General features: G+C 34.1%; 3 protein-coding genes and 1 long non-coding RNA gene across 7 annotated transcripts; 3 read left to right on the forward strand and 1 right to left on the reverse strand.

Annotated features, from left to right (window-relative positions):
• Positions 1-1,595: 1,595 nt before the first annotated feature.
• Positions 1,596-3,070, reverse strand: LOC144576295 (basic leucine zipper 23-like). Of its 2 annotated transcripts, none has more exons than XM_078326625.1 (2): positions 2,575-3,070; positions 1,596-2,499 (listed from the first exon to the last, which is right to left on the reverse strand). In XM_078326625.1, the coding sequence occupies exons 1-2, from the start codon at positions 2,968-2,970 to the stop codon at positions 2,386-2,388; spliced, it is 510 nt and encodes a 169-aa protein (XP_078182751.1). In that variant the 5' UTR covers positions 2,971-3,070; the 3' UTR covers positions 1,596-2,385. The 2 variants fall into 2 exon arrangements, with proteins under 2 accessions (XP_078182751.1, XP_078182760.1); XM_078326634.1 differs by having other exon boundaries at positions 2,229-2,450; positions 2,575-2,970.
• On the forward strand, positions 2,957-3,331 carry LOC144576309 (uncharacterized). Its single transcript, XR_013518628.1, has 2 exons — positions 2,957-3,079; positions 3,271-3,331. It is a non-coding gene; the product is annotated as an uncharacterized LOC144576309 (long non-coding RNA).
• Positions 3,332-10,277: 6,946 nt separating this feature from the next.
• On the forward strand, positions 10,278-13,606 carry GCD1 (ribosomal protein L20). Its single transcript, XM_078326652.1, has 4 exons — positions 10,278-10,769; positions 11,152-11,390; positions 12,687-12,876; positions 13,124-13,606. The coding sequence occupies exons 1-4, from the start codon at positions 10,365-10,367 to the stop codon at positions 13,349-13,351; spliced, it is 1,062 nt and encodes a 353-aa protein (XP_078182778.1). The 5' UTR covers positions 10,278-10,364; the 3' UTR covers positions 13,352-13,606.
• A 5,141-nt stretch (positions 13,607-18,747) lies between these two features.
• On the forward strand, positions 18,748-26,439 carry LOC144576322 (putative calcium-transporting ATPase 8, plasma membrane-type). Of its 3 annotated transcripts, XM_078326665.1 has the most exons (7): positions 18,748-19,077; positions 21,378-21,432; positions 21,727-23,660; positions 23,951-24,109; positions 24,215-24,386; positions 25,662-25,960; positions 26,059-26,439. In XM_078326665.1, exons 1-7 carry the CDS (start codon positions 18,940-18,942, stop codon positions 26,371-26,373), a joined length of 3,072 nt encoding a protein of 1,023 aa, XP_078182791.1. In that variant the 5' UTR covers positions 18,748-18,939; the 3' UTR covers positions 26,374-26,439. The 3 variants fall into 3 exon arrangements, with proteins under 3 accessions (XP_078182791.1, XP_078182808.1, XP_078182800.1); XM_078326682.1 differs by lacking the exon at positions 21,378-21,432 and having other exon boundaries at positions 18,953-19,077; XM_078326674.1 differs by lacking the exons at positions 18,748-19,077; positions 21,378-21,432 and adding an exon at positions 21,490-21,610.
• The last annotated feature ends 293 nt before the right edge of the window (positions 26,440-26,732 follow it).

Below are 26,732 nucleotides of genomic sequence, written 5' to 3' on the forward strand. Positions count from 1 at the left end.
TTCTTTTGAATTTTGCCTATGGGATGTATATATTTATACAAGTCATTTGTTTTTTTTTATCAAATTTCTTTACTTGCATCAAAGTTTAAAATTCAAATTGTAAATCAAAATTTTGATCTTCTTCATTTTATAATATAATATGTTTCCGTTGCAACGCACGGGTATAATACTAGTTATTTAAAATAACCAGCTTTCAAATTTATATTAATTTTGTCACATAATCTCGAACTTTTAATTCGGTTTTTGTCTCAACAAAAATAATTATACAAAATTTTACGAGCTAAAATATAATAAAATATTTCTAGTATTTTTTTTCTTTATTTTAAAATATTTTCCAAATATTTTTCACAATTTTTAGAATTTTTTTCAACCAACAACTTAAAATCCGACAAAAATTAAACATGATGGTCATGTCATGTTTAACACGCCATGACAGATCGGTGTATCAGACCAACTGTGATATGTCATAGGCATGATATGCCTTTTTTTAGCCATTTTGTCATACCACATATTAAACACCCTACTTGTGCGTATGCAAGCGTGCACTCGACGCTATATTTATATTGCATTCCAATAAATTAAGTGTGATATTGATTGTTTATTACTGGTGATGCCTCTGGAAATGAAATTGCATCAATCTTTCTATTTCTAATGTTAACTTAATTTTCTATATATCTGATGGATCGGTTGTTTATTTGGGATTGGGTTTTGTCCGAAGGACTTTGAACAAATCCTCATTTAAAATCAAGCTTAAACATTCGATTTACATTGAAAGTCGTACAATATTTAAAACTTAATAAATTTAAATGGTTCTTTGAATCTAAATCTTTCTACGAATTTTGATGCAGATCGAACGATTTAGGTAAGACTTTGGATGAGACTGTCCAAAGTTGTTTGGACACCCCCCCCCCCCCCCCCCCCCCCCCCCCCCCGCCCCACACACACACACACACACACACTATTTATTAATATTTATTTCTCACTCAGTAATATAAACTAATTTTAGTGATCTGAGATATTTTCTGTCTAAAAAAAATATGACTGATAATAAGACAACGAGACCAACTCTAAAGACTATCGAGGAACAATTTAAAAAAAAATAGTTTCAGTGTCAATCAAAATAAATCTACCGTAACACGCGGACTAGGCGTTTGCTAAATTAATGCAAGTTGGTGCGTCTTTTCAAATCTGAGATTAGATTCCGGCTAACTACCTACTGACCATATTTACATATTATTTAAACAAATTCATGTTTAATCATTGGTGGGACTACCATTAGATGGCATACAAGTACATACAGCAAATCTTAAATTCTTTTAAGTGTTGAACTGCTGTTGTTCAGGTTAGCAGTATCATGCTATCCTTAACTGAATGTACCATGCCCATTTTCTTATTAGTAGAACTGTAGTTTCTTTTGATCAAGCAAATCAACACATATTTGAAAAAAAAAAAAACACAGATAATCATTTCTTAATTTAATTGGTATAGTTAGATACGCTTAAATAACGAAAATATAATTGTTGAAAGACAAAAATCATAATAAAATGGATCTTAGCGGCCTTCATTATCTATTTGTATCTCAACCCAAGCTATTTATAAGAATATAAAAAAGAAAAACAGAAAATTTCACATTTTTACACAGTTTACTTCAACATTTGCTATCACAGAACTTTGGTTTGTTAACACCAAACAGAAACATAAATTATAATTAATGATACTCTTGCTGTATGGACTTATAAGAAAATGTTTCCACTTCAAACAAAAATCAAGGGTTTACTGAGGTTTAATTGGGTGCCAAGGTAATTAAATCAAGCTAACTGGTACAATGGCATCATAACTATGTGCAGTTACATCAAGCTAACTGGTACTGCATTATCATAACTATGTATCTCTAATACACACCTGTACCTGCTTTCATGATTGAAGTTAAAAAGGATGAAACTTTCCTCTTATTGTTTCCCCAAATAACTTGCATACTGTTACAGCTGACAAAATTTAAAAATAAGAAAATTAAAAGAAATAACCGATCTCATGATAAAACCAACACATACTATGAATAAGACAATTTGCAAATGTAAAAGCTTTCATTTAAATTACCAATAATTCTACATCACGGAAAAAGTATCCGAAATTATCATATTTACAAAACAACACCTTTAAGCCTCTCGGGCATAACTGTTTTTTCATGCAATATATTTTCCTAGACTATTTTTCCAAACATGACAGTATTATTGTATCACAAAAGGCTTTTGAGCTGCACATATAGCCTTGTTTCTGTATTAATCATACAAAAGAAACTACCCATAGATATAAGTAATAACTACATAAACTAAAATTGTATCTCAAATTAGAGAAACAAAAAAAAAGAGATCGGATCAGATAAAATTACACATCACCTTTCTGACTTGTCTGACAATCGACCACCACAGACCCACAGTTCTCCTCCCAGCCTGAAATTGCCATGTCAAAACATTTGACACCACCAATCTCACACTGTTTCTGAAATGGGAAAATCCCAATTTCTGAATCTATTTTAGTTTTAAAATCCAAAAGTAAACTTCTCAGCCTAACTACCTCAGCCTCGAGTGCTGCTTGACCTTGCAACCTTTTCAGAAGCTGTTTGTTGATCAGCCTAAGTTTTTCTACCTCCTCTTCTAAGAAGGTAGTATGAGCTTTCTTCTTCTCCCGGTACTTGCGAACTGCTTCACGGTTACCTAATGGCCGACGTGTATTTTTCAGGCTGGAATTGGGCTCATCAGCTAGGTCTGTTTCATCTAAAGAGGCAAATACTTGGGTGTGTGTGTGGTGGCATGTGTGGGTATGTGAAGTTACAGCCAGGCCAGGAGGGTTGCACGTGTGAGTGTGCGTGCATGAGGTCTGTGTGTTCTTCATGAATTCTTCCAAGGCATTTGACATTTCAGGGTCGGGTAACAGTAGCTGGCTTGACAGGTCTAATTCTCCATCATCCATTTTTACTGGGGCTTCAAAAATACTCAGCTGGGAATTTTGTCGAATACCTAGTGTACCATTGAAGGAGGTGGTCTTCTTAAAACATGAAGCTCGGTAGGTGAAGAAGCTAGTAGATTGCACAAACGATCCGAATTAATAATTAAATAGTATTGTTTGAAATAGTGCCAAAATATCTTTAATTCATTGTCCGAAAGCCAATGCCCTTAAAATATCTAGCAAAATCGGACCAGAAACTTCCCAAAAATAAAAAAAAAATCAAAGCAATAGAAAGAATCCCAACAAAATCAAAGGGGTACCTAGATGGGAAATAGCATCAAGTGTCGAATTTGCGTTTAGGCCAGACTTTCATGGAGAAAGTTATATTGACTAATTCCGCTTCGCCTCAGCTATCAGGTCGCCAAAAGAGAGATTGTAAGAGCTGATTGAAGAAGCAATCGGACGAACCGAGCCAATCAGCGAAGGAACACAAAAAGAGAAAGTCTTTTATCGCTCCGCTCCTTTAATTTTTTAAATTTTTTTTGCCATTTTCACCTTTTTAAAATATACGGCTTTGAGATTTACACTTTCTAGTTTTATCATGTTATTTTAGAAAGGAAACAAAATTTGGTGTGGAACTGTGGGAAACAGAATCTACCAAAGAAAATGAAGGTCGGGTCCCCTAAAGTAGTCCAAATTTTGAGTTTATATACGGACTGTCCGATCAGAATACGGATCAATCCAGCTCGAGGTGAAATGAATGAATTCCTTTAATATTTGTGCCAGAGCAGATTGGACGGTCCGGATCCATTAAAATTTGGTTAAGGAGTTAAGGGGAATCCGAATTCAGAAAATAACATGGGTTTCATATCCTTTGCAATCAGTCAATCACAATAAAATATTGGTTTAAACTTGAATCAATAGTCACTGATAATAGATTAAAAGGACAATTATTATCTTTTAATAATCACTACAACTAATTCTTAATTTTAAATTTCAAGAGGGATTCAATATTTATATCAAGTACATTAAAAGTAATCAAACTTAACTTTTTTTTTCTATCATTCATACGACGACTTCAAATTTCCAACCGTTTATATTTAATGATATCTTGATATACATATCATATTCATATAAAAGTCAAATTGTATAAAGTTTAATATATAATCATCCATAAATTTAATAATATATAATCCTCAACCCAATAATAATTTGTAATTTCGAAAGATCGTTAATTCCCACTTCCTAGTTCCTACTGCCACATCGACAGCTTCAATAAATATTCCCGTTCAAAATTTTCATATATTTGTATTACATTTACTTGCGTGTCATATATGTGATAATGTGAAATGAACATTCTGAAAGGTATCTTCATGGTAAACATCACTCAAACTCAAATAATTTAATACTAATTATTAGAGCGAGGCTATGATATTCTGTAATAAGTGTTATGGTTATATTTCCATAATCAATTAACATGATCTCCATATAAAGGTATATTTGTAAATCAAATTTTATATTTTTCAGATTTTTTTTATTATTTTATTAAGTGGAAAATCACTTAGATCTAAAAATTCCGAACCATTCAAATATAATACTTTAGTTGAAAAAAAATACCAATTTGCGCTATACATGTTATCATAGTCTCACTCAAAATTATTCATGTATGTGTTCAGAAACAGAGTCAGACTTTCAAACTATAGGAGTTAAATGTAGAGGTGAAAACATATCGGTATTATATGACCGAATTCGAATATGTGTTAAAAAATTAGAGACAAAGATCGGATATCGAATATCCATACAGATAGTGGTACAAATATGGTTTTAAATTTTAATATCTGTATTCAAATGGTTGATATATCACATATCTCCATTCTATTATTATGCACGTTGGGTGTCCGATCCGCCAACGGCTACGATTGAGAGATGAAACTTTGGATTTGATCTCAGCTCTCCAATTACATAATTTGTCTTCTTTTGATTAAATGCATCTCATTTATGTATAGAAGTCTAAATTTAGTTAAAAACATACCAACCACATGTGCTGCCACACGATACGTTACAATTTAAAATGAACAAATTCTGAAATATAGCTATATATTTATTTGTTTCCTTATTCCTTTATTTCCATTTTTTTCCTCTTCAATTGAGAAGACTCCACCTTCCATTTTCTTATTTATTGTTTCCTTCTTCGTTTCTATACGAATCACAATGGAAATCATTTTTTTTTTAATTTCTTTATTTTTCTTTTTTTTGTTTCTATACATATTGGTGTGGGCAATTTAGAATATATTTCCAATATATAATATATCAATGTGTGTGTGTATTCTAAATTGAAAACAAAGAAGAATATAAATTGGAACATGTGTGTGAATATATATTTTTCTTATAATATGTGTGTGTGTGTGTGTGTATATCCTATACATACAAACAATAACACTTTTTATTTATGTTTTTTGATATCATATTATATGTTGATATGGAATTGTTGTATGACATTTGATATTATATTCGAATCGAGCTATTATTTGATATCATATTATATGTTGATATTGAATTGTTGTATGATATTTGATATTAGATTCGAATCGAGCTATTATTTGATATCATTGGTACTTAAAAATAAAGAATCATCACATCATCAAATTGTTATCAGAGATCACGATTAAAGTTAATTAAAAATACATAATCATATAAATTTTCTATTAACATGTGTTTTAATTTTTAGATAATTAGTATTTTCATTGATATATTTGTTTCTTATAATATGTCCCCGTTGCAACGCACGAGTATGATACTAGTAGTTTAATATAAACTACGAAAATATTTATGTATATATCTACGGATATCCAATATCTAATCTGTATCTGTTTTCATATGTATCCGTATGATATCTGATTCGTGTATATATATCCGTATCCGAACAAAAAATGGAAACAAATATGGTTTTATCACTATCTGATCCGTTTTCATCTCTAGTTAAACGTGAACGAGAATCAATCATAAAAAAGAAAAAAAAATGCTACCAACGAGGTCAAAATGTCAAATTAATAAATATACAACACACTCAAAACTATATAGAAATTTGTGTATAAATAAATAAATATATATAGATAGATAGATAGATAGGCTAACGTGCTTTCAATAGCATATGAGTCGAAATACACACGGTCCAAATTTGAAATTTCAAAATTCAAAAAGTCGATCTGAACCGTTCATCTTGTTCTCCATATTAATATGTGCTTGGAGACTAAATTTTACATTTTTTTTGAATTTTTTCACTATTTATTAAGTCACTTGGAAAATTGCTGATTCAATGGTGGCTTAACAAAACAGTAAAACCGTTGGATTAGCGATTTTCAAAGTGGCTTAATAAATAGTAAAAAAATTCAGAAAAATGTAAAATTTGGTCTCCAAGCACATATTAATATGGAGAACAAGATGAACGGTTCAGATCGACTTTTTGAATTTTGAAATTTCAAATTTGGACCATGTGTGTTTCGGCCCATATGCTACTAAAAGCACATTAGCCTATCTCTCTCTCTCTCTCTCTCTCTATATATATATATAGATGGGCTATGGTGCATTGCAATGCATGGGCACCCTTGTGCATTGGAATATAAATCACAGATTGAAAGTCCAAATGACCGATCCAAACCGTTCATCTTGTTCTTCATATTAATATGTGCTTGGGGACCAAAATTTACATTTTTTGGAATTTTTTTACTATTTATTAAGCCACTTTGAAAATCGCCGATCTGGTGGTTCAGAAATTTTTACTATTTTTACTGTTCATCCAGATTTTCAAAGTGGCTTAATAAATAGTAAAAAAATTCCAAAAAATGTAAAATTTGGTCTCCAAGCACATATTAATATGGAGAACAAGATGAACGGTTTGGATCGGTCATTTAGACTTTGACCGCTTGACTATGTAGCAAATAAACTCGAAACTTTTAAAATTTTATATGTACATGCATCACTCATGAAATACAAGGATTTCAACGGTTTGGATTCGGTGTTTGAAGTCGGTCCGATATACTTTTGGAGTTATGCTCACCAAACTCTCTTGATGAGCACATCACACCCTAGCTTTACTCATATATATATATATATATATAATAAATGGGGTCACCCCATATTGAACATCACTCCACCTTTGTATGGGTCAGAAAATTATTTATACGTCCAGCACCCTTTCAAAATCCAAATAGGTAAATCCAACAAAAAAAAACACTGAGCCTGAGGTCATTTAAGAGACTGTAGTAAATAAAAAGAAAAGATTTGATCGAGTGGCCCTGTTCCCTTTCTAGTTGAGTAGTTTCTAGTCGCATAAGACGTCATTTAAAAGATGGTGCTTTCTTCCTTTTGCTTTCAAGCTCTTTTTAGCTGCATTTCTATTCCCTGTAACTCATTTTTGCCCATGAATGGAATTAGGGCTGCAAACGAACCGAACAAAATCGAACCTGTCCTAGTTCGAATTCGAATTTGAAATAATTTTGAACCAAACCTGATAGGGCCATGTGCCCAAGACCCTTATAAAACCAACCTTGGGTCACAAAGATTAACTTGAGTTGAAAACCATCCTAATGAAATCAGCTCGAGATCAAACAATAGGCCCAAAGGTAGAGTAATATAAACAGCCTGACTACATGGTCCAACCCGAGATGGGAGCATCACGATCCAAGGCCCGGCCCAGAGTCGACTTAGGGTCACCTCCAGTAGCGTTCCGTACAGGGCGGGTGCAATTTAGTCACTGCTTCCTCTACGGACGTCACCGCTCTCTATGCGAACCTCGCATTTCGAATATACGGGTGTTATTGCGTTCCACGAAAGCCTGATCGTTCTTATGCGATCTCCTCTGACAGTTCTTGACAATGTCGGATGTTAGAATTGGAGGAGGCTATTTAAGATGAACAGTCTCATTGAATCGGGGCTAGCACATTCACTACTTGAGACATAACACAGGCTAGAGTTATAGTGTCTCACAATTCCCATCGAGTTCTTAATCTCGACTTACACAATTCGGACCGTCCTCTCGGGACGGAACGCCACACACACAAACACATATCCCGCTATAAAGCCCATTACGAACCTCGAGTCTTACCTTGACATAGGCTGTATCAAAATCCAATTCGAAATTGAAATAGATTTCAAACCTAAAATGCCAGTTCAAATTTGGTTCAGTATAATTCAAACTAGTTCGATTTGATTTGAAATTAGTTCGAAATTGAGGCAGTAATCATCAAAGTTTGATATTTTAAATCGATTTCGATACACAAGAAATCAACAAAATTTATTTAAGCAACAAAATAGAGAGACAGAGCGAGAGTGAGAGCGAGTATTCTTCGTCGGCTAGGTTTAGCGAGAGCGAGAGCGAGAGCGAGAGAGGGAGATAAGAGGGAGACAGTAATGCATCCATAATATCGCAAAGAAGGAGAGAAGAGATAACATTGTTAAATTAATTGGACGATAATGCATCCATAATAAAGCCCATAGGGGCTGTTCGGCTCAACAGGATTAAGCTTCCTTAAGGCTAAAGAAGCCTCCTTTAGCTTCCTTAGCCGCTTAATCCTACCGAACACCGGTTCCTTAGCATGGATTAAGCCTACCTCCTTTAGCCTCCTTTTGCCCGGATCTTAATCCGCTGCTCATTCCTTAAGGCACCTTCCCCCCCTCCTTTAGCTTCCTTAATCCGTTGCCCCTTCCTTTAGCTTACCGAACACTGCTTCCTTAAGCTTCCTTAGGACTTAATTCTAACTAGGATTAAGGGGTGTTACCGAACAGCCCCATAGACTTCAGCAATATTTTCAAGTCGCCCAAAACCAAATTACAAGTACTTGTTGGCATATTTGTTATAGTTGCAAAAATCCAATCTTATTTGAATTCTCCCCCACTGCCATCTATTCTTTCCCCAATGATATAATTTATTATTCTTTTGTTTCGTTATCTAAAAAGCAGTAAACTCCGAATTGGCAACGTGTCGAGTTGGCAGTGACTTTAGTAGCAAAACCCATGTGGCTTGCTTGCGATCGTGAGGTGCTTACAGCCCAATTCGAACCAAATAAATTTGCGAACCTATTTGAATCGAATCTGATCAAATTTGAATTCGAAATTGAATTAATTTTGAATCGAAATGGTTTGAGTTAATTTCAAAACAAATTTATTTTGAACTTTTTCGAATCAAATTCAAATCGAATCACGAACTACGAATTTTTTGTGCACCCCTAAATAGAATCAATATTATTGCATGCTTCTCCATCGGTTCAGAACAGTTTTTGGTTTTATTAGATAACTGTCTTCAACATCTCTCCAAATATTTTTGTATTTAATAAATTATTTTCCGTAAAATACTAAAAAAAAAAAATCTATTTGTTCTATTTACAAGTATCAATATTTTAGCAAATTATTTGAATTATAAAACAACGTCTATTTTCAAATTGTATTATATTATATTTATATTACGAAATTTAAACCCCAACAAAATTTCCGTTTTTCAAACCTGTCACTATGCCTGAGAAGGCGAGAAGGTGCATATTATTCTATTTTGATTGCTTAACCCTCATGAAGTATTCGGGTTTTCTTTTCGCTCTTCAATTACTAAATTTATAATAATTATTATTTTTTTTCTGAGTAAAAGTCAGAGATTAAACTATTTAATATTAAAAAGAGAATATTTTCATTCGGATTTTGAACATACGATCTCTCACATAAAGAACATTTTATCACTAGATCATAAAAGTTAATTCTCACATAAATACATATTTTCATTGTTGTATTTTATTGATGAAAATTTTCAATGCGAATGATAGAGAAGGATCGTAATCCCTCATCAAAAATATTAATAAAAGACTTTCACAGGGAACAATTTTCTTCTGATGGATATGCATTTTATTGACATGAACTGGCATCACAAATTAATTAGCTTTTGTACAAAAAATTTACAATAAAAGACTTTGTTGGAACAAATTGGAGTTTAGTTCCTTATATATGACAATTCAAAATTTAGGGAGCAGACTATCCTTTGGCCTCAAGAAATTCATCCCCACCGATAAAAAAAAAAAAATAGAATCGGTGATTCTTCTACCGATCTTAATACTAATAAAAATTCTCATGCACTCTTTCTATTTATTTCTATAAATAAAAAATTCTCCATGTAACCCGAGGCCTGAGGGGAGGGGAATTCGGTTATTTGACTATCTGTTCTTTAAATATTGTTTATACGGGCCATGAAACTTGGGAAGATTCTTATTTTGGGCTTTATCTACGTTCCGGCCCGATAATGCTCCAGAAGTATTAAACTGATGAGTAACTTTTTAAGACCAAACTGATCAGAGGTTCAGAACTAGTTGCCGGAAAGGAACAAGAGCGAAAAACCCTTCCTTCCCCAACTCACTGCGCAGTTGCCCCAAAACCCCAAAATGTATGCGATCCGGTCTCTTCTCCAGTCCCGCCATCTCATTCCTCCAGCGCGATCCCTTCTATCCACCTCTCGCCGCCTCTCATACTCCACCTCCGGTGGTGAAGGCGGGGGTCCATCGGATGAATGGGATCTGTCCGGCTCATCCTCCCAACCCCCACCTCAACCCCCGTCGAGCACGGAAACCTCCAATTCCGCGGAAGACTGGGGCGATGCTCCGTCCTGGTCTAGCGGGTCCACTAAGGATCACTTTGACGGGTTCTCGAGCAACATGCTGGCGACCGTTCGCGCCATGGATGACCAGGAAGCGATGTTGAGAGCTGTTGATCGGGAGAACATTGCCAACGAGAAGTTTGTTGATGGTTGGGATGATCGCTTGGATGAAACTTGCGATCTTCTCAAGCAGGTTGCTCTTTTTGTAGATGATTGGATTTTTGACATGCAGTGAATTAAACCCTTGATTGCAAAATTTGCTAGATATTTCATTGGGAAGCATCAGTTAAGTCTTGATCCCTGGCTGAACCTGAATTGAATGCCCATTGAAAACCCAGTCTGGTACCATCCTTAAATTCTGGTGAACAAGATTGATATGGTTTTGATGCTGAATATGGTATTAATAAATTGGTTTTTGTGTAATTTAAAAATTCAAAAGACAAGCAAAGATTAATGATCATGTTTGTTACTATCTTATACATACATAGCTTGCAACCTTTTCGCTCTAGGTATGCGAACAACATGCAGATGCAAACTAAAGTAAAAGGAACCTCTGGTGAAATTTTTGTGTGTAGGTGAGAGAGCCAGGTGCAAGAGGGAGCTATCTAAAGGACTCAGAGAAAAAGGAGATGTACCGGCTTCACAAAGAGAATCCGGAAGTTTACACAATTGAGCGCCTAGCAAAAGATTACCGTGTGATGCGTCAGAGGGTTCATGCCATTCTCTGGCTCAAGGAAATGGAAGAAGAAGAAGAGAAGAAACTGGGGAAACCATTGGATGACTCTGTTGAGATTTTGCTTGATACCTTTCCTGAGTACGTGCTAGTGTTTTTCTTAGTAGGAATAGTTTCATATTTTCTCCTGAAAGAACAGTAAAATATTAACTGTACCTATGAAAAACGACTAGTATCATGTAATTCCTCTAAAACATGGTAAACATTTTCAGTCTCTCATCACAGTGTTCATGAAATGCCTAACTATATCTGTTATTTTTAACAATTCCCTGTCCTTGCATATATAGAGCAAGAAACACTGAGAAAAAAAATTCTTTTTTGGGTATCTTTAAAGGCAGTATGGAGTAATGCAACTGCAGTTAATGGAAATTGGAATGACCACAACTGTAGTTTGAGTTTGCTGGGAAGCCCAATTGTGGGAGTTTGGCCTACCCTGGCTTTTGGGCATAATTTGAGTCGCTAATGTTAATCCCCCCTGGCTGTAGGGGTGTTCATTCGGTTGGTTCGGTTAAAACTGAATTAAAATAGTCAAACCAAAATTTTATTCGGTTTTCAAAAATATAACCCAACCAACCGAATTGTACTTGTCAACAGATTAACAACTGAACCAAATTAACCAAAGTAAATTTTGATTTGTTTGGTTAATCCGAACTTAGAGAGATTAAATTTTAAAAGGTCAAAACTCAAGACATATACAAACACCATTTAATAATCATAGAACCAAATATAAAATCTGAGTCCGGCTACTCTACTAGTGGATAATGCACCCCTCTCTATCCTTCATAATCCCTTTACATAGTCAGAGCAAACTGAAAATAATGTTTGGTTGGGTGCCACCATTGCATGTCAAGTTTCCATAATACTACAGGTGGAGATTTTCCTGACTTCTCTGACAAGTTGCGTACATGAAAGTCTTGCTGAGTGGTTTGATGAGCCATGGATTTGGTTAGGGAGAGGAACTAGTAATATTAACTAATTAATAATCATTGTAATTTATGGTTTTAAGTTAATTAATAGTTGTTGGATTTGTTTTTCTTGAATGAATACATTAGAAGAATATGGAATTTCATTTGAAGGAGGTTCCTTAATTTGCATCAACATATTATAACTCCATTTATTGACTGCAATCCAAACAGACCTTTGTAGTAGATGTGGTAGGTTAGGGGCAGAAATGAAAAGGGCTATGCATATTATTTAGAGGTTATACCTGCGGAATTGCATTCTTCCATTATATGTCCTTGTTGTTGTATCTTGTTTGGCATTCTGTAACAACAGTTTGCTGGTCACTTTATGCATATGTTTTTCTTTTGTTGACAAACTTATCTTTGTTGCTTGACATGTCTTGTATTTGTTCATCCTTTTTGCCTCTCTACTTAGGTTCTTCAATTCACATGATAGAGAATTCCATGTGGCATCTCTACCATATAAACCTGATTTTAAAGTCATGCCAGAAGGCTGGGATGGGTCCACCAGAGATCCTGACGAGGTGCTATATGAAATTTCCATGAAAGAAGATCAGATGCTCTATGAAGAATTTGTACAACGACTCGAGTTCAACAAAAAGAAGGCAAGCACTTCTGTATATATAGTTCATTCTTTGAATTTTCATATAAAATAAATTCTCCTTTTAGAGGAACAAGCTTTCTGAAAAAGGAAGGGTTATGCCCATTACCAATATGTCATATTTTTAAAACATGAGAAGTACCTCCTACATCCTTCCATTATTTTAAAAGAAAGGTGCTTGTACTACCCTTAACATGAGAACAAGCTTTCTAAATCATAGTTTTGTGATTTAATTGTTTATGCCTTTACAGGTGGCAGGGGAGGTGAAGTGCCACAAGTATAGCAGGAGGCGGCCTGATGAGGGATGGAACTTTACAGTGGAGAAGCTGGGTCCACGTGACAAGCGTGGTGCTGGAGGGGGTTGGAAATTTGTCAGTCTACCTGACGGGTCAAGTCGAGAATTGAATGACATGGAGAAGATGTATCTGAAAAGAGAGAAACCTAAGATGCGCAGGAGAATTATTGCTCCTTTCAACTAGGCTAGCAATGTCGTTTCTTTATTCGAGGTTTGTTCCTTTCAAATTGTTAGTTCTGAAAACTTAAAAAGGCCGTGATTATTTGAATCATGAGGATTTATACGGAATCAATGTATTGTTACTGGTGGTAGCATAGATTGGGTGCATTTTGCTTTCTTGTAGGAGCAGAAATAATGTTATAAGGTGTAATCTAGAAGCAATGAAAATTTGGAAAAACTTCCTTTTTTGTGGGATTCTTAAACTGGTTTGACACCACCAGCCATGGAGCAATGTCTTTTTCTTTTTCAAATTATATTGCAAAAGTAGCTCGGACTTTATTCTTAGAACAATATACTAGGAAAGCAAAATGAAAGCAATCCTTATGTGAGACGAGTCTTCTTGCTTTTTGATGTTTGAGAGGCATGTACGGTTAAGATGCTGTTTGAAGTTAGTTTGAATAGGAAGGGTGAGAACCGGGTTAAACTGCTTGTGTGGGAACTTAGGTGAATATTCTTGATTACTTTTCAAATTAAATTGATTGATGAGAAACTGTTTCTCTTTCTTAACATAATTAAAGATTGACGGGAAACTATTTTCTTTCTTTTTGGAAGAATGCTATTTTTTATATATTTAATGGGAAGATCAAACCCAGTTATTAGCATCACAGACTTCACGGCCTAACCTCTGTTAGGCAAATATGAAGGGGTTAATGGCTGTGTTTGATCCAAGAAAACTGGAGCCCATATATTCTGAGGTAACAACATATTTCTGTTTAGATCCATACTGTTTGATCAGAATTTGGCTGGATTGACCTGAGGTGGAATCAACGGGTCTCTTCAATTTTCGTGTGGATTATGATCGGATGGTCTGGATCTAAACAGAAATATTCTGTTACATTAGGTGATATGAATTCAGAAAACTGAGACGAACTCATTGTAACTTCTCTCACCTCCATTTCAGTGAAGAAAACAAATTTACAGAATTGATTAGAGAGAAGCATTAGAGTTGAATCTAAAAGAACTTGCATTAATATAGTGAGCCTATTTATTTTCTAATATTAAGCTTCTCTTTTTGGCACTGGGTTAGTCCACTGTTTATTGGTACTGCTAGTGTGCTTTATGACAGTTGGTGCAATGTACCCTTGTAGTCTTGGCAGCATTTACAAGTTCTCATCTATCAATACAATTTCATAGCAGAAAACTCATGGAATTACGAAAGATGCCCCAGATCATACTAAAAACTCGGCAAATGCCAGCGCTTCTTTCCTCTGTTATAAAAAAGACGTGCAAAGGTAAAGACCAAAATGCAAAGATCAAAGAGCAGAAATCAAATGGAAAAAAACTGAAAAGGCAACATATCCTGAACCCAACTGTTAGATCTGATGGGGGGCTTTTTTATATGGTATGTATACATCATCATCTGCTTTGATGGACCATAGTAACAAATGACGGGTTCGGTTCGGCGAGATCAAAAATTCGTGATTCGGGTATAATTCGGGTATAATTCGGGAATGATTCGGAATTATTCGGATCAGAAATCTTAGTCTTGCAAGGGAGCAAAAAAAACAAAAAAATAATTGTTCTTGGAAAAATTTGTAAATAATTCGTAAAATTCGGGAATTATTCGGGTTTAATTTGGTCAACCGAATAATTCGGCGTTTGGTTCGGCATTACCCCCAAAAAGAATTAAACGGGTATAATTCGGGTATAATTCGGGTATCTTGTCACTATGTGATGGACTATACGATAAAGGGTTACAGAGAGTTTTAGCCGAGTGAACTGGGAGTCCCTCTTATTAATGAGTTGATAGATGGTAGATATAGTTAAGTCTGATATTTGCAATGACAGATAAATCACAGAATACATATTTTCTGCTCTAATATGAAGAAGTGAAGAATCTTGTATGCAACTTTGAACAAATGTTACCATTAAATTGGAGAAGATATTAGAATGTCTACTGGAATTCATATCCTCTGAGTTAACTCAAGTTTTGAATTTAGGTCTGACGTGTCCGATTTAAATCCGCATGAATATTAAAGGAACCCGTGCATTACAGATGTGGGCCGGATTGTGATCGGACGGTTCGGAACTATAAACTCAAACGGTGCGTTAATGCAGAGGATGGGGACTGTTTCCTGGTCTATCAATATGCCAACTATAAAGCGCTGATGGATCTCAAATTCTATTTGCAAGTTTGAATTTTCAAAGGACCAACAGCCGAATATAATATCAATTCTATTGAATTGTTGTAGTCTGCGATGACTCACCGCCAGTGTTATAAAATGCGGTTTCTATGCGGTATGCGGAAGGTCACCGCATATTGCATATACAGTATACGGCCGCATATGCGGATTTTTATGCGGATTTATATATGCGGATTTTAAAATAAAAATTAATATATATTTGGAAGCATAATCTCACAACAAGAATAAGAATACACATGTTTATAGAACTATTTTATATTCATTATTCTCTAATATAAAAGCAACATACATATATAAGAATACACAATAACAATATCATATGCAGTTCATATGCGGTTCATATGCGGATCATATGCGGTTCATATGCGGTTCATATGCGGATCATATGCGGTTCATATGCGGATCATATGCGGTTCATATGCGGATCATATGCGGTTCATATGCGGATCATATGCGGTTCATGTGCGGTATGCAGATCATATGCGGTTCATATGCGGATCATATGCGGTATGCAGATCATATGCGGATCATATGCGGTATGCAGTCAAACTTTGTTCAAACTTTGTCTAGTTCGGCTCGTTATATTCATGAGCATTGTTCAAACTTTGTCTAGTTCGGCTACCTAAGCTCGTTTTACAACCCCATAAATAGAGTGTAGTTATGACTTCTTAACTTATGGATCATCATCATCATCATCATCATCTCATCATCATAGTTTCATTACCATGACATTATCATCATAAAATATACTACAATTATAGTATTTAATTATAAATATTTAGTAATTAATATTTATTTATTATTATCATCATGATCATGATTACTATTATTATAATACTAGTACTAATAATGATAATATATTTATTATTATTATTATTATTATTATTATTATTATTGAGTATGGCTAATATAACATCAGTGTCATTTCAGTCTATATAACACCAACTTTAAAACCTATCAAATAGAGTTCAAATGGTGAATCCAAACCGTTCAAACTAATTTACTTTATGAGTGATGCGTTTACATGCCAACTTTTTATATTTTCGAGTTATTTTAGTATCAAATCAAGTGGCAAAAAAATTGAAAAATGAATGTATTAAAATTAACTTAAAACTCACACATTTGACGGCTTGACTTGATACCAAATAAACTAAAAAACTTATAAATTTTACATATAAATGCACAACTAATGAAGTAGATCGGTTTGAACAGTTTGGATTCACCATTGGAACTTGATTTGATAGGTTTTGGAGTTGGTGTTATATAGACTGAAATGACACTGATGTTATATTAGCCATACTCATCATCATCATCATCATCATTATTATTATTATTATTATTATTATTATTATTATTATTTTATTATTGTTACCGATTTATATTTATTGTTTTGATATCACTATTTTACCATTAAAATAATAATTGTTATTTTATTACTTAATTATGTTTAAAATACAGCAAAATAATGTTGTTTTCTTTTTAATCTCTCACTTGTTCAACCAAACTAGAATTATTCATGGCGACATAACTTTATGTAGAAAATATACTTGCATAACTTTATATATGTCGACACAAACACTATGAACAATCATAAGTATATATAGAAATTTGGATAATAAATACATAATTTCACAGTTTTTAAGTGGTATATATGAAATTCTCCCTAGAAATTACATCAGATCTTCATCTGCGAAGTTAATGTAAAGACTCCAGTATTTGCATTGAATTTACATCATGTTTAAAGAAGGAATGCCGAGTAATTAGACCCACTACACGACATATATGTAAAACAAAATTTTTTTCTATTAAAGGAAAAGGAGCTGTTTTGAAAAAAATAATTAAATAGATATTCCACAAGATCTTTTCATATTTTTTGGAAGGAATGAATCATACAGAAGAATTCTACATAGAGAATGAGAAAAATGAGTGCTCATCCTTTCCTTTGTGGGACCCTCAGTTGGTTTTTAGAAGGATTTTTCTAATTCCTAAAAATTCTAATAATCTAAAAGCTCTGAAGTTAATTGCCAAAAATCAATATTTAATAAGAAATATGTTATGTTAAGTTTGACAACCAAAAAGTATTTAACAAAGTTAAAAAAAGCCTAAAATTGAAGATATATCTTTAATTATACATTGTATCATATTTACTATAATCAGTCATCCACTGAATATGTATAAAATTAACTGTTTAATTTTATCGTCTTCGACATTTATCAAATGATTCATAAATTATTATGACTTTTTATTTTGATAAATATTTTGTCACAAATAAATTTACTTGAGTTACATTTAACAAATTTACTTGAATTTCATAATTAATCGTTTTCTAAAAAACTCTGTGTTGATCTGATAAATGATAACCGGATATTGCTTTTGTGAATAGAGAGATATACACGGAATGTGACTCATAGGAAAAATGGTGATAACATCTTGAACAAGAGTATAACTAATATAACATTAGTGTCATTTCAGTCTATATAATACCAACTCCAAAATCTATCAAATCGAGTTCAAATGATGTATAATTTACTTTATGAGTGATGCGTTTACATGCAATTTTTTTATATTTTCGAGTTATTTTAGTATCAAATCAAACGGCAAAAAAATTAAAAAATGAATGTATTAAAATTAACTTAAAAACTCACATATTTGACCACTTAACTTGATACCAAATAAACTAAAAAATTTATAAATTTTACATGTAAACGCACAACTAATAAAGTAAATCGATTTGAACGGTTTAGATTCATCATTTAAACTCGATTTGATAGATTTTGGAGTTATATTAGCCATACTCCTTGAACAATATTGAGGTCACTGTATTGCTATGCCTTGTCAGTCGATATTTCCCTTCCTATATGACAACCTACGCCAACCAAAATTAACAGACTTACACAAAAATAATAATAATAAGGCTTGACATTCAATATGTCCAGAATATGCCCATCCCAAAAAAACAAAAAACAAAAAACAGTCGCAAAAAAAGTACTATTATAAAAAACGGATATCCGTATCCGTATCCGGTTAATATCCGATTCCGTATCTGTATCCGTCTAATATCCGATCCGTATTCATATCCGGAAAATAAAAACATATAAGAATATGATTTTACCACTATCCGATCCGTTTGCACCCCTACTTAAAATGTAGAGCGTAAATACCGAGGGTTGAAGCAGCCCCAAGTACCCAACATGCGGCGCATTTGCATGAGACCATTTCATTCATCATAAATCTTTATTTTCTTATTCCTCCAGAAACCATGCCTATAATATTATAACAGAGCATTCATTTTTGTTTTCCTCTTCACTTTTCCTTTCCGCTCGGTTGCTGCTGACAAAAAGGGAAGGGAAGAGCAGAGCAGCCATCAACTGATTTAAAAGCGCAATTCCAGTGGTGAAGGTGTGTGGTGATGGATAGCAGCTACGGTAATGAAAGCATGGGTCGCCGCAAGTGGCGCCTTCTCCAAGGGAAATTCATAAAGAACACCAAACGCCTCCACCGTCACAGCTCCAAGCCTGAAATCATCCTAAGCAATGAGCGGATCAGAGTAACCTCTCTCTCTAACTCATATCTCTGATTCCCTTTCATATTTCCATGGCCATGCCACTTCACGGATTACAGTTGTCATTTCATTTGTTGACTTATATTTTCTCAGATTTTTTTTAAAAATGGAATTTCTTGAGAAATGCAAACTCTGCAAACGCATGTAAAGATATTAAATCAAGGATATCAAAGTACAATACTTCTATATATCATTGAATTACCAATTTTAAGTACTAATTTCCAATTGTCATAAGCAAAGGTGTGAAAAATGATGTTCCCATTGAAACCTCCAACAGTACCTTTCCAATGTGAACATCATGATGCGACCATTATTGATGAAAAATGAAATGAATAATAGGAAAAATGGTTCACGTTCAACCTCTGTAAATCTGTCATCAAGAAATTCCTGGAAATTGCAAAGAAGTTTCCCATGTTATTTTTTGCCAAAAAAAATAGTGAATTATTAATTTAGTGTCAATGACTTGGTCGTCAGGTGACTTTTCTGGAAATTCCCTATATTACAAATTTTGTTGGTATATGTGATATTAGTATATGCGTGGCCATTCTATCTCTATGATCTGCTTTCTTTTCTATTTTCCAGACTTCATCTCGAAAATAAAAAAAATATGGCATTAGAAAAAATAATTTTATAATTTGGGTAAATATTATCTATTAAAATACAACATTCAAATATATGTAGAAAATTTAAATTTTTAATAGATATTGACATAATAATATAATTAATTTTGTACATTAAATTAGATATATGTCACACCCTGGTTAGGAATTAGTAAGAAGTTAAATAATTTTTACTTATATAATTAAATAATACGTAATAATTAATCAAATGATTGAATATACTTGATAACTTAATATGACTTTGATATTTTTAAAATATTTTATTTCATGGAGTATTTATTTCAAAATTTTATTTACTTTTATATGGAAAAAAATGGTTAAGTTCTATTTATATTAATTCTGTTAAACGCTAAGAGGTTAGTTTAAGCAAGTTTGCTTTTGAATTAAATATTTTGTCGAATCTTTATTAGTGACTATATATAAGAGCACATATTAATGACCAATATTTTAGCTCTACAATTTGTCAAAATCGACAGATCATAATTCCCGCGAATGTTCTGAAACTTTTAAAAACTTGCCATTGGGTGATATCCACTCCAGTTTGGAAATTACCGGATGAGTCCATTCTCACATCATGGATACTCTAGTAGTCTAGTGTTTGTCCTCAGTTATAAAAGTACCATCAACAGACCCCTCCAGTTCAATAAAGATGGGGACAAGGTGGAGTCCACATCGTCTGCATTAACTCAAAAGAGAATCTTTTGAGTGTGTATTTGACGGTCCCCAAATATTAACTCAAAAGATTCCTTTTTGAGTTAATGCAGAGAATACAAATTCGACAAGGTGATCTCTTTCTCTATTAAAAAAAATAAACGGACATCACGAAGTTGCACTAGAGCTAGCAGTGAAGACGGTATAGATAATATCTGATTCGTATTTGATCTGTATTTGAAAAATTAGATGTGCATATCCGATATTTAAATATTATATATTATATATATTATGAAAAATTTATGTTATACACTGTTATAATTAAATAAATATTACAAACTTTAATATTTTTAATATTATCCGTTTCCGTATCCGCTCTGTTTTAACCCCTAACTAGCTCTATATATAATTATGGAGCTCTGAACGTTAATAACGACTTAACCATATCTATAATAAAATCAAGCATGACAAGAACTGCAAATAATATTAAATTGCTTAGAATACAAATGCACTAGTACTTATATTTAGTCAGCATGCATCTTCTACGGGATTGTATAAAAAAAATGGGGAATTCATCAGTAGTTTAAAGTTTAAATATTTTACTGTGTGTGTGATTAACTGGTTCCTTATAATAGAATGCATTTGTCCATAATTGGAATTGTTTAAATATGGCCAAGGAAAATCCAGCTTAATAAGTTGAGAATTCAAATAAATATAGAATAATAGATTTGTATCCTAATCATAGAATTATCAGAAAGTTGTGTTTCTCAAAGAAAAACAAAGGAATTGATGTTTTCTTCAAGAGCCCGGGCTGTAAATCACTGGCGAACTGCAAATAAAACATAATTCAAACAAAAGCAAATAACATAAAAAAAGTGGAATGAATGGTCCAGGTATGGCACAGGACTTTTGTAAGGAAACCTGTACTTCTAGATTTTTATAATTTGGATGATGCAACAAAGCTCCAACATAGAAATTTTGCTTGATATTTCTGTCATTTTCTGGTTTTGTCAGGATAGGATCCGGGTGGCTATCAAAATAGGAATGGCAGCAGAGCGTTTCATTGATAGTATGATATCTTCCATATACCAATTGTTCAATGTTAAACTGTACGAACTTAAAAACTTTTTGAGTTCAAGGTCTAATAATTAAGACTTTGTGTAAAAGAATCCCCAATAAGCAGAGAACTGAAAAAACAAAAATGTCAAGATTTCCTCATACCGGACCTTACCAAGAAGCTCTAGTAGGTAATAAAACAAGCAGAATTCATGTGTATATAATCATATATAGGACCACATATAGTATCAATATTGGGTAATTTAGTTGAACTCAGTGACTTGCTTATACAACTTTTTTTTATTAGGTGAAATTGGACATTGGCCTGTATCTGCGGAGACACGAAAAGCAGGATTTAGCATAAGCCCTGATGAACTTGCGGTAATTGCTAGCAACCACCGGATGTCACGTCTAACCCTACATGGGGGTGTTGATGGAATATCAAAGAAAATTCGAAGCTCATTAAAAAAAGGTATCTTAGAAAACGATATAAAAGTAAGAGAGGCTATATTTGGTACCAACAAGCACACCGAGAAACCTTCTAGAAGCTTTTGGAAGTTCGTCTGGGATGCTTTGCATGACCTAACACTCATTATACTTATGGTGTGTGCTGTAGTTTCAGTAATAGTTGGTCTATTCACTGAGGGATTTCCAAAAGGAATGTACGACGGTATTGGTATTATACTTAGTATTTTCTTGGTGGTGATTGTAACATCTGTTAGTGACTACAGACAATCGCTTCAATTCATTGAGTTAGATAAAGAAAAGGAAAAGATTTATGTACATGTCATGAGAGATGGGATTCGACAAAAGGTTTTGATTTTTGATGTAGTTGTTGGAGATGTTGTGCATCTCTCAATTGGTGACCAGGTACCAGCTGATGGGCTTTTTATATCGGGTTATGCTCTCATGATAGATGAGTCGAGTCTAACTGGTGAAAGTGAGCATGTTCATATTTCTCATCACAAACCCTTTCTGAGATCCGGGACTAAAGTGATAGATGGCTCCGCCACAATGCTTGTCACGGCAGTGGGGATGAACACCGAGTGGGGGAAATTGATGAGTACGCTTAGTCACGGAGGAGAAGATGAGACACCGCTACAAGTCAAGTTGAATGGTGTTGCAACTCTAATAGGAAAAATTGGCTTAGCATTCGCCACGTTGACATTTTTAGTACTTCTAGGTAGGTTTTTTGTGGAGAAGTATATAAATGGTACAGAGTGGTCGGCAAAAGATGCTTCGACAATAGTCAACTATTTTGCAATTGCTGTCACTATAATAGTTGTAGCAGTGCCTGAAGGTTTACCATTAGCTGTAACGCTCAGTCTTGCAGTTGCTATGAAAAAATTAATGGATGCTCAAGCACTTGTTAGGCGTCTCTCGGCATGTGAGACCATGGGCTCTGCTAGTCATATTTGTACCGACAAGACCGGTACGTTAACCACCAACCATATGATGGTGGATAAAATTTGGTTGTGTGATGTGTTGTTCAATTCCTTGAGTAGCACCAGTGATACAGTAAAAGAGTTGCACATTGCCATACCGAAATATGCTTTAAGTGTTCTCCTACAATGCATTTTTGAAAATACCAGTTCAGAGGTGGTCAGGGGCAAAGATGGTAAAAAAACTATGTTAGGCTCACCGACTGAGATCGCTTTGTTAGAATTTGGATTAAAACTAGATGATTTTAGTGGGGACCAGTTCCAGAAAAATGAAAAGATCAAGGTAGAGCCTTTCAATTCTGAAAAAAAGACGATGTCAGTGGTCATATCAGTACATGGAGGGTACCGTGTTTTTTGTAAAGGTGCATCAGAGATAATTTTAGGTATGTGTGATAAAATCCTAGATAACGAGGGAAATATTGTTCCTATGTCAACAAACAAATCTAAGGAAATTTTGTCTATCATAAATGAATTTGCATGTGAGGCTTTGAGAACACTTTGTGTGGCATTTAGAGAATTGGATGAATTTGATAGTAGAGAAGCAATACCAACAAGCAGGTATACCTTAATAGCAGTTGTGGGGATTAAGGACCCGGTACGTCCTGGGGTGAAAGAGTCAGTTAAGACGTGCATGGATGCTGGCATTATGGTACACATGATCACTGGAGACAACATCAACACGGCAAAGGCAATTGCGAAAGAGTGCGGGATTTTGACTGAAGACGGTATTGCCATCGAGGGGTCCGTCTTTCGGTCTAAGAGTCCAGAAGAGTTGAAGGAGCTAATGCCTAAAATTCAGGTCTAAGATAAAATATTATATTCTTATATTAAAACACCATGTTTAAATATCTGGATGGGGTATCGCTTGTGGATATTAAATAGTTGGGTTGCTCGACCTCCAACCTTTACTAAAAAAAAGACCATGTTAATTTTTTTTGTTTTTGTTTTTGCAATGATATTTTGGAGAACAAATGCAAAAATTATGCTTCTCATACAAAATAAATTATTCCTAATTCTAAATTTTATTTGGCTTCCCCTGAATTAAATATCTTCTCCTTGTTTACTTATTTATCATGTATATTTTTTTAGGTGATGGCAAGATCATCGCCACTAGATAAGTTCATGTTCGTGGAGGTATGGAAAGATATGTTTAATAAGGTTGTTGCTGTGACTGGTGATGGTACAAATGATGCTCCAGCATTGAACAGAGCAGATATTGGGGTTGCTATGGGCATTTCCGGTACAGAGGTACTGCTAAAAATTTCTTAACTAAATTAAAAGCTACAATGTAATTTTACCCACATAATTGCCATTTAATCATCTCATGATTGGATCATGGTGTTTGGATTGTAGGTGGCTAAAGAGAGTGCAGATGTAATAGTGCTAGATGATAATTTCTCAACGATAGTTCATGTGGCGAGGTGGGGCCGTGCAGTTTATGTAAACATCCAGAAGTTTGTGCAATTTCAACTCACTGTCAATATTGTTGCACTCATCATCAATTTTTTCTCTGCATGCATCATTGGTAAACTAATTCTTTCCATGTTCTGTTAATTTAGTGCAATAAGAAATTTACTGTACTGCCAGGCACTAGTATGTAGCTGATGGTATAAGGCTATACACAGTTATCTGTTAGGACTTAGGACCCTTGTATCAGAAAAATTTCTACTTAAGAATTTTATCGAATATCCAGTGTGCAGAGGCAAACAGACATGTACCACAGTACCAGCATCGGTACGATCACATAGCAAAAACAGTTTCAGGGAGGATAAGAGATTCGAGTTAAGTAGATCTAATTTCAGTGCAAAGCACTAATTTCAACAATTATAAAAAGGCCTTTAATTCTTAAAAACTTATAAACACCGACTCTCAACCTTATAAATATACAAGAGGTATTAAATAAATGAAAGTAAGAATGAAAAAGAAAGTCAAATCAAATAGAAGCTGCAGCAAAGTTACTGCAACAAACCAAATTGGATGGCCAGCAGATGTACCGCTAAGTTTCAACAAAGGTACAACATGTACCAGTCCATAACTCCACTCTCCAGACCTATTATTTTTCTCCTTTTTCATTCTGTTTCTACTCTCTCTAGCAAAATGAGCGGTGCCAACTACATGTTCTATATCTGACCTCGTGCACACTACTGTAAACAACATCAAGGAACCAACAGCTGTTGCATATATCACAATTTTTCATCTCCTTTTCTTTCTCATATTTAGGACACATTTTTACGAGTCAATCTAAAATGACCTATCAATATAGATGTGATGGGCTTGCATGGGCTCGTGTCAAATCTCTTCAGAATTTTGTCAATATGCAGCTCTTGCAATAACCAACGATCGTGATTGTTATTTTCTAGATCTTACAGAATAAGCGCATGCTGAGAATTCACCTGATCATTCAGCAAATGCATTGCCGAGCTCCTCTTTTAGTTCTCTGATTTTGACAGCATCCTGATCAATAACCAACCCGTCATCGACATAAAGAAAGAGGATAATAAATCAGACACTTGAACAGTTGAACGTAATTAATATGTTGATATGACCCTCTATCCACTAATTTAACCTAAATTTAGGCCAAGAATAGTGAATCCAAATAAGGAGAGACCAACATTATCCAACCAATCAGTTTATAAATTGCATCTGTTAAATCTACATAAAGGAGAACTTCACATCTGACAATGTATTACCTTCCAAAAAAACACACCCACCAAAATGTATTCCTTATAATGAAAAGGGAGATTCATCAGCAACTCTCTCCTAAATCCAACAATACAAAAACATCTTCTGTGACATGTAGGGTCCGCGCCACTGACGGCTGTACAGTTGCTCTGGGTGAACATGATAATGGATACACTCGGTGCATTGGCACTTGCAACCGAGCCACCGCATGAGGAGCTCATGGAGAGGCCGCCTGTTAAAAAGGACGATAACTTGATCACTACAACAATGTGGCGCAATATCATTGGTCAAAGCTTGTACCAGCTGGTTGTGTTGGGTGTACTAGTGTTTTGTGGAAAGAAGATTTTCAATCTTACCGGTACCAATGCAGATGCAACTTTGAACACACTTATTTTTAATTCCTTCGTATTTTGTCAGGTATGTTAATTGCCTCATAGTATTTATCCCTTAGCACACTAATCAGTATGATATGATGATAATAAGAGCACTGATTATATTTGTTTTATCTCCTTTAGCTGTTTAACGAGATAAATAGCAGAGAGATGGAAAAGATTAATGTCTTCGAAGGAATTTTCCGCAACTGGATTTTTGTCGACATAATTACTGGAACCGTGATCTTCCAAGTGATAATTGTTGAATTTCTTGGTACTTTTGCAAATACGGTGCCGCTGAGCTGGCAGTTGTGGCTCATAAGTATTATTATCGGATCCATAAGCATGATTATAGCAGTTATTTTGAAATGCGTACCAAATGAACTGTTGAGCTTGAAACCAAGTATAGTTCTACCAAAAGACTATGTACCGCTTCCTGATGGACCTGATGGTGTTTGAGGTATGAATGAAAATACTTGTTAAAAGAATCGTGAAACGAAATGAATCATTATTTTTGTGTATAAATTAAATGTGGGTTATTCTGTTGTATATTTTTCCACTTGATTGGAGTTTTTGCATGGTGTGTTCATAATTTTACCCTGCCTATTTTGTTTCGGACAGTGTAAATTATATTGGCTGAAAGATTTAATGATATTAAGCTTTGAATTGAGTTCCGAATGAGAGAGTTCATGAAATAATCAACAATTTGAAAGAACGAGAGAAATGAACAGAAAATTTCCATTTAAAAGCTATCATTTATTTAAAGTTTAAAAGTGATCCCTTTAAAGTTTAATGCATAAGATGGTTTTTTAGGTTAC

Source organism: Carex rostrata, chromosome 2, assembly GCF_964058835.1.
Source record: "Carex rostrata chromosome 2, lpCarRost1.2, whole genome shotgun sequence".
NCBI lineage: Eukaryota > Viridiplantae > Streptophyta > Magnoliopsida > Poales > Cyperaceae > Carex > Carex rostrata.

What these genes read in the sequence shown, in the direction of transcription:
- LOC144576295 (XM_078326625.1), bottom strand. Translation starts at nt 2,970, where the DNA reads ATGGATGATGGAGAATTAGACCTGTCAAGCCAGCTACTGTTACCCGAC. An exon ending in AAGCAGCACTCGAGGCTGAG is followed by an intron (nt 2,500 to 2,574) that starts GTAGTTAGGCTG and finishes TTCCCATTTCAG; the next exon opens with AAACAGTGTGAGATTGGTGG.
- GCD1 (XM_078326652.1), top strand. Translation starts at nt 10,365, where the DNA reads ATGTATGCGATCCGGTCTCTTCTCCAGTCCCGCCATCTCATTCCTCCA. An exon ending in TTGCTTGATACCTTTCCTGA is followed by an intron (nt 11,391 to 12,686) that starts GTACGTGCTAGT and finishes CTCTCTACTTAG; the next exon opens with GTTCTTCAATTCACATGATA. An exon ending in TCGAGTTCAACAAAAAGAAG is followed by an intron (nt 12,877 to 13,123) that starts GCAAGCACTTCT and finishes ATGCCTTTACAG; the next exon opens with GTGGCAGGGGAGGTGAAGTG.
- LOC144576322 (XM_078326665.1), top strand. Translation starts at nt 18,940, where the DNA reads ATGGATAGCAGCTACGGTAATGAAAGCATGGGTCGCCGCAAGTGGCGC. An exon ending in TAAGCAATGAGCGGATCAGA is followed by an intron (nt 19,078 to 21,377) that starts GTAACCTCTCTC and finishes TGGTTTTGTCAG; the next exon opens with GATAGGATCCGGGTGGCTAT. An exon ending in ATTCCTTCGTATTTTGTCAG is followed by an intron (nt 25,961 to 26,058) that starts GTATGTTAATTG and finishes TATCTCCTTTAG; the next exon opens with CTGTTTAACGAGATAAATAG.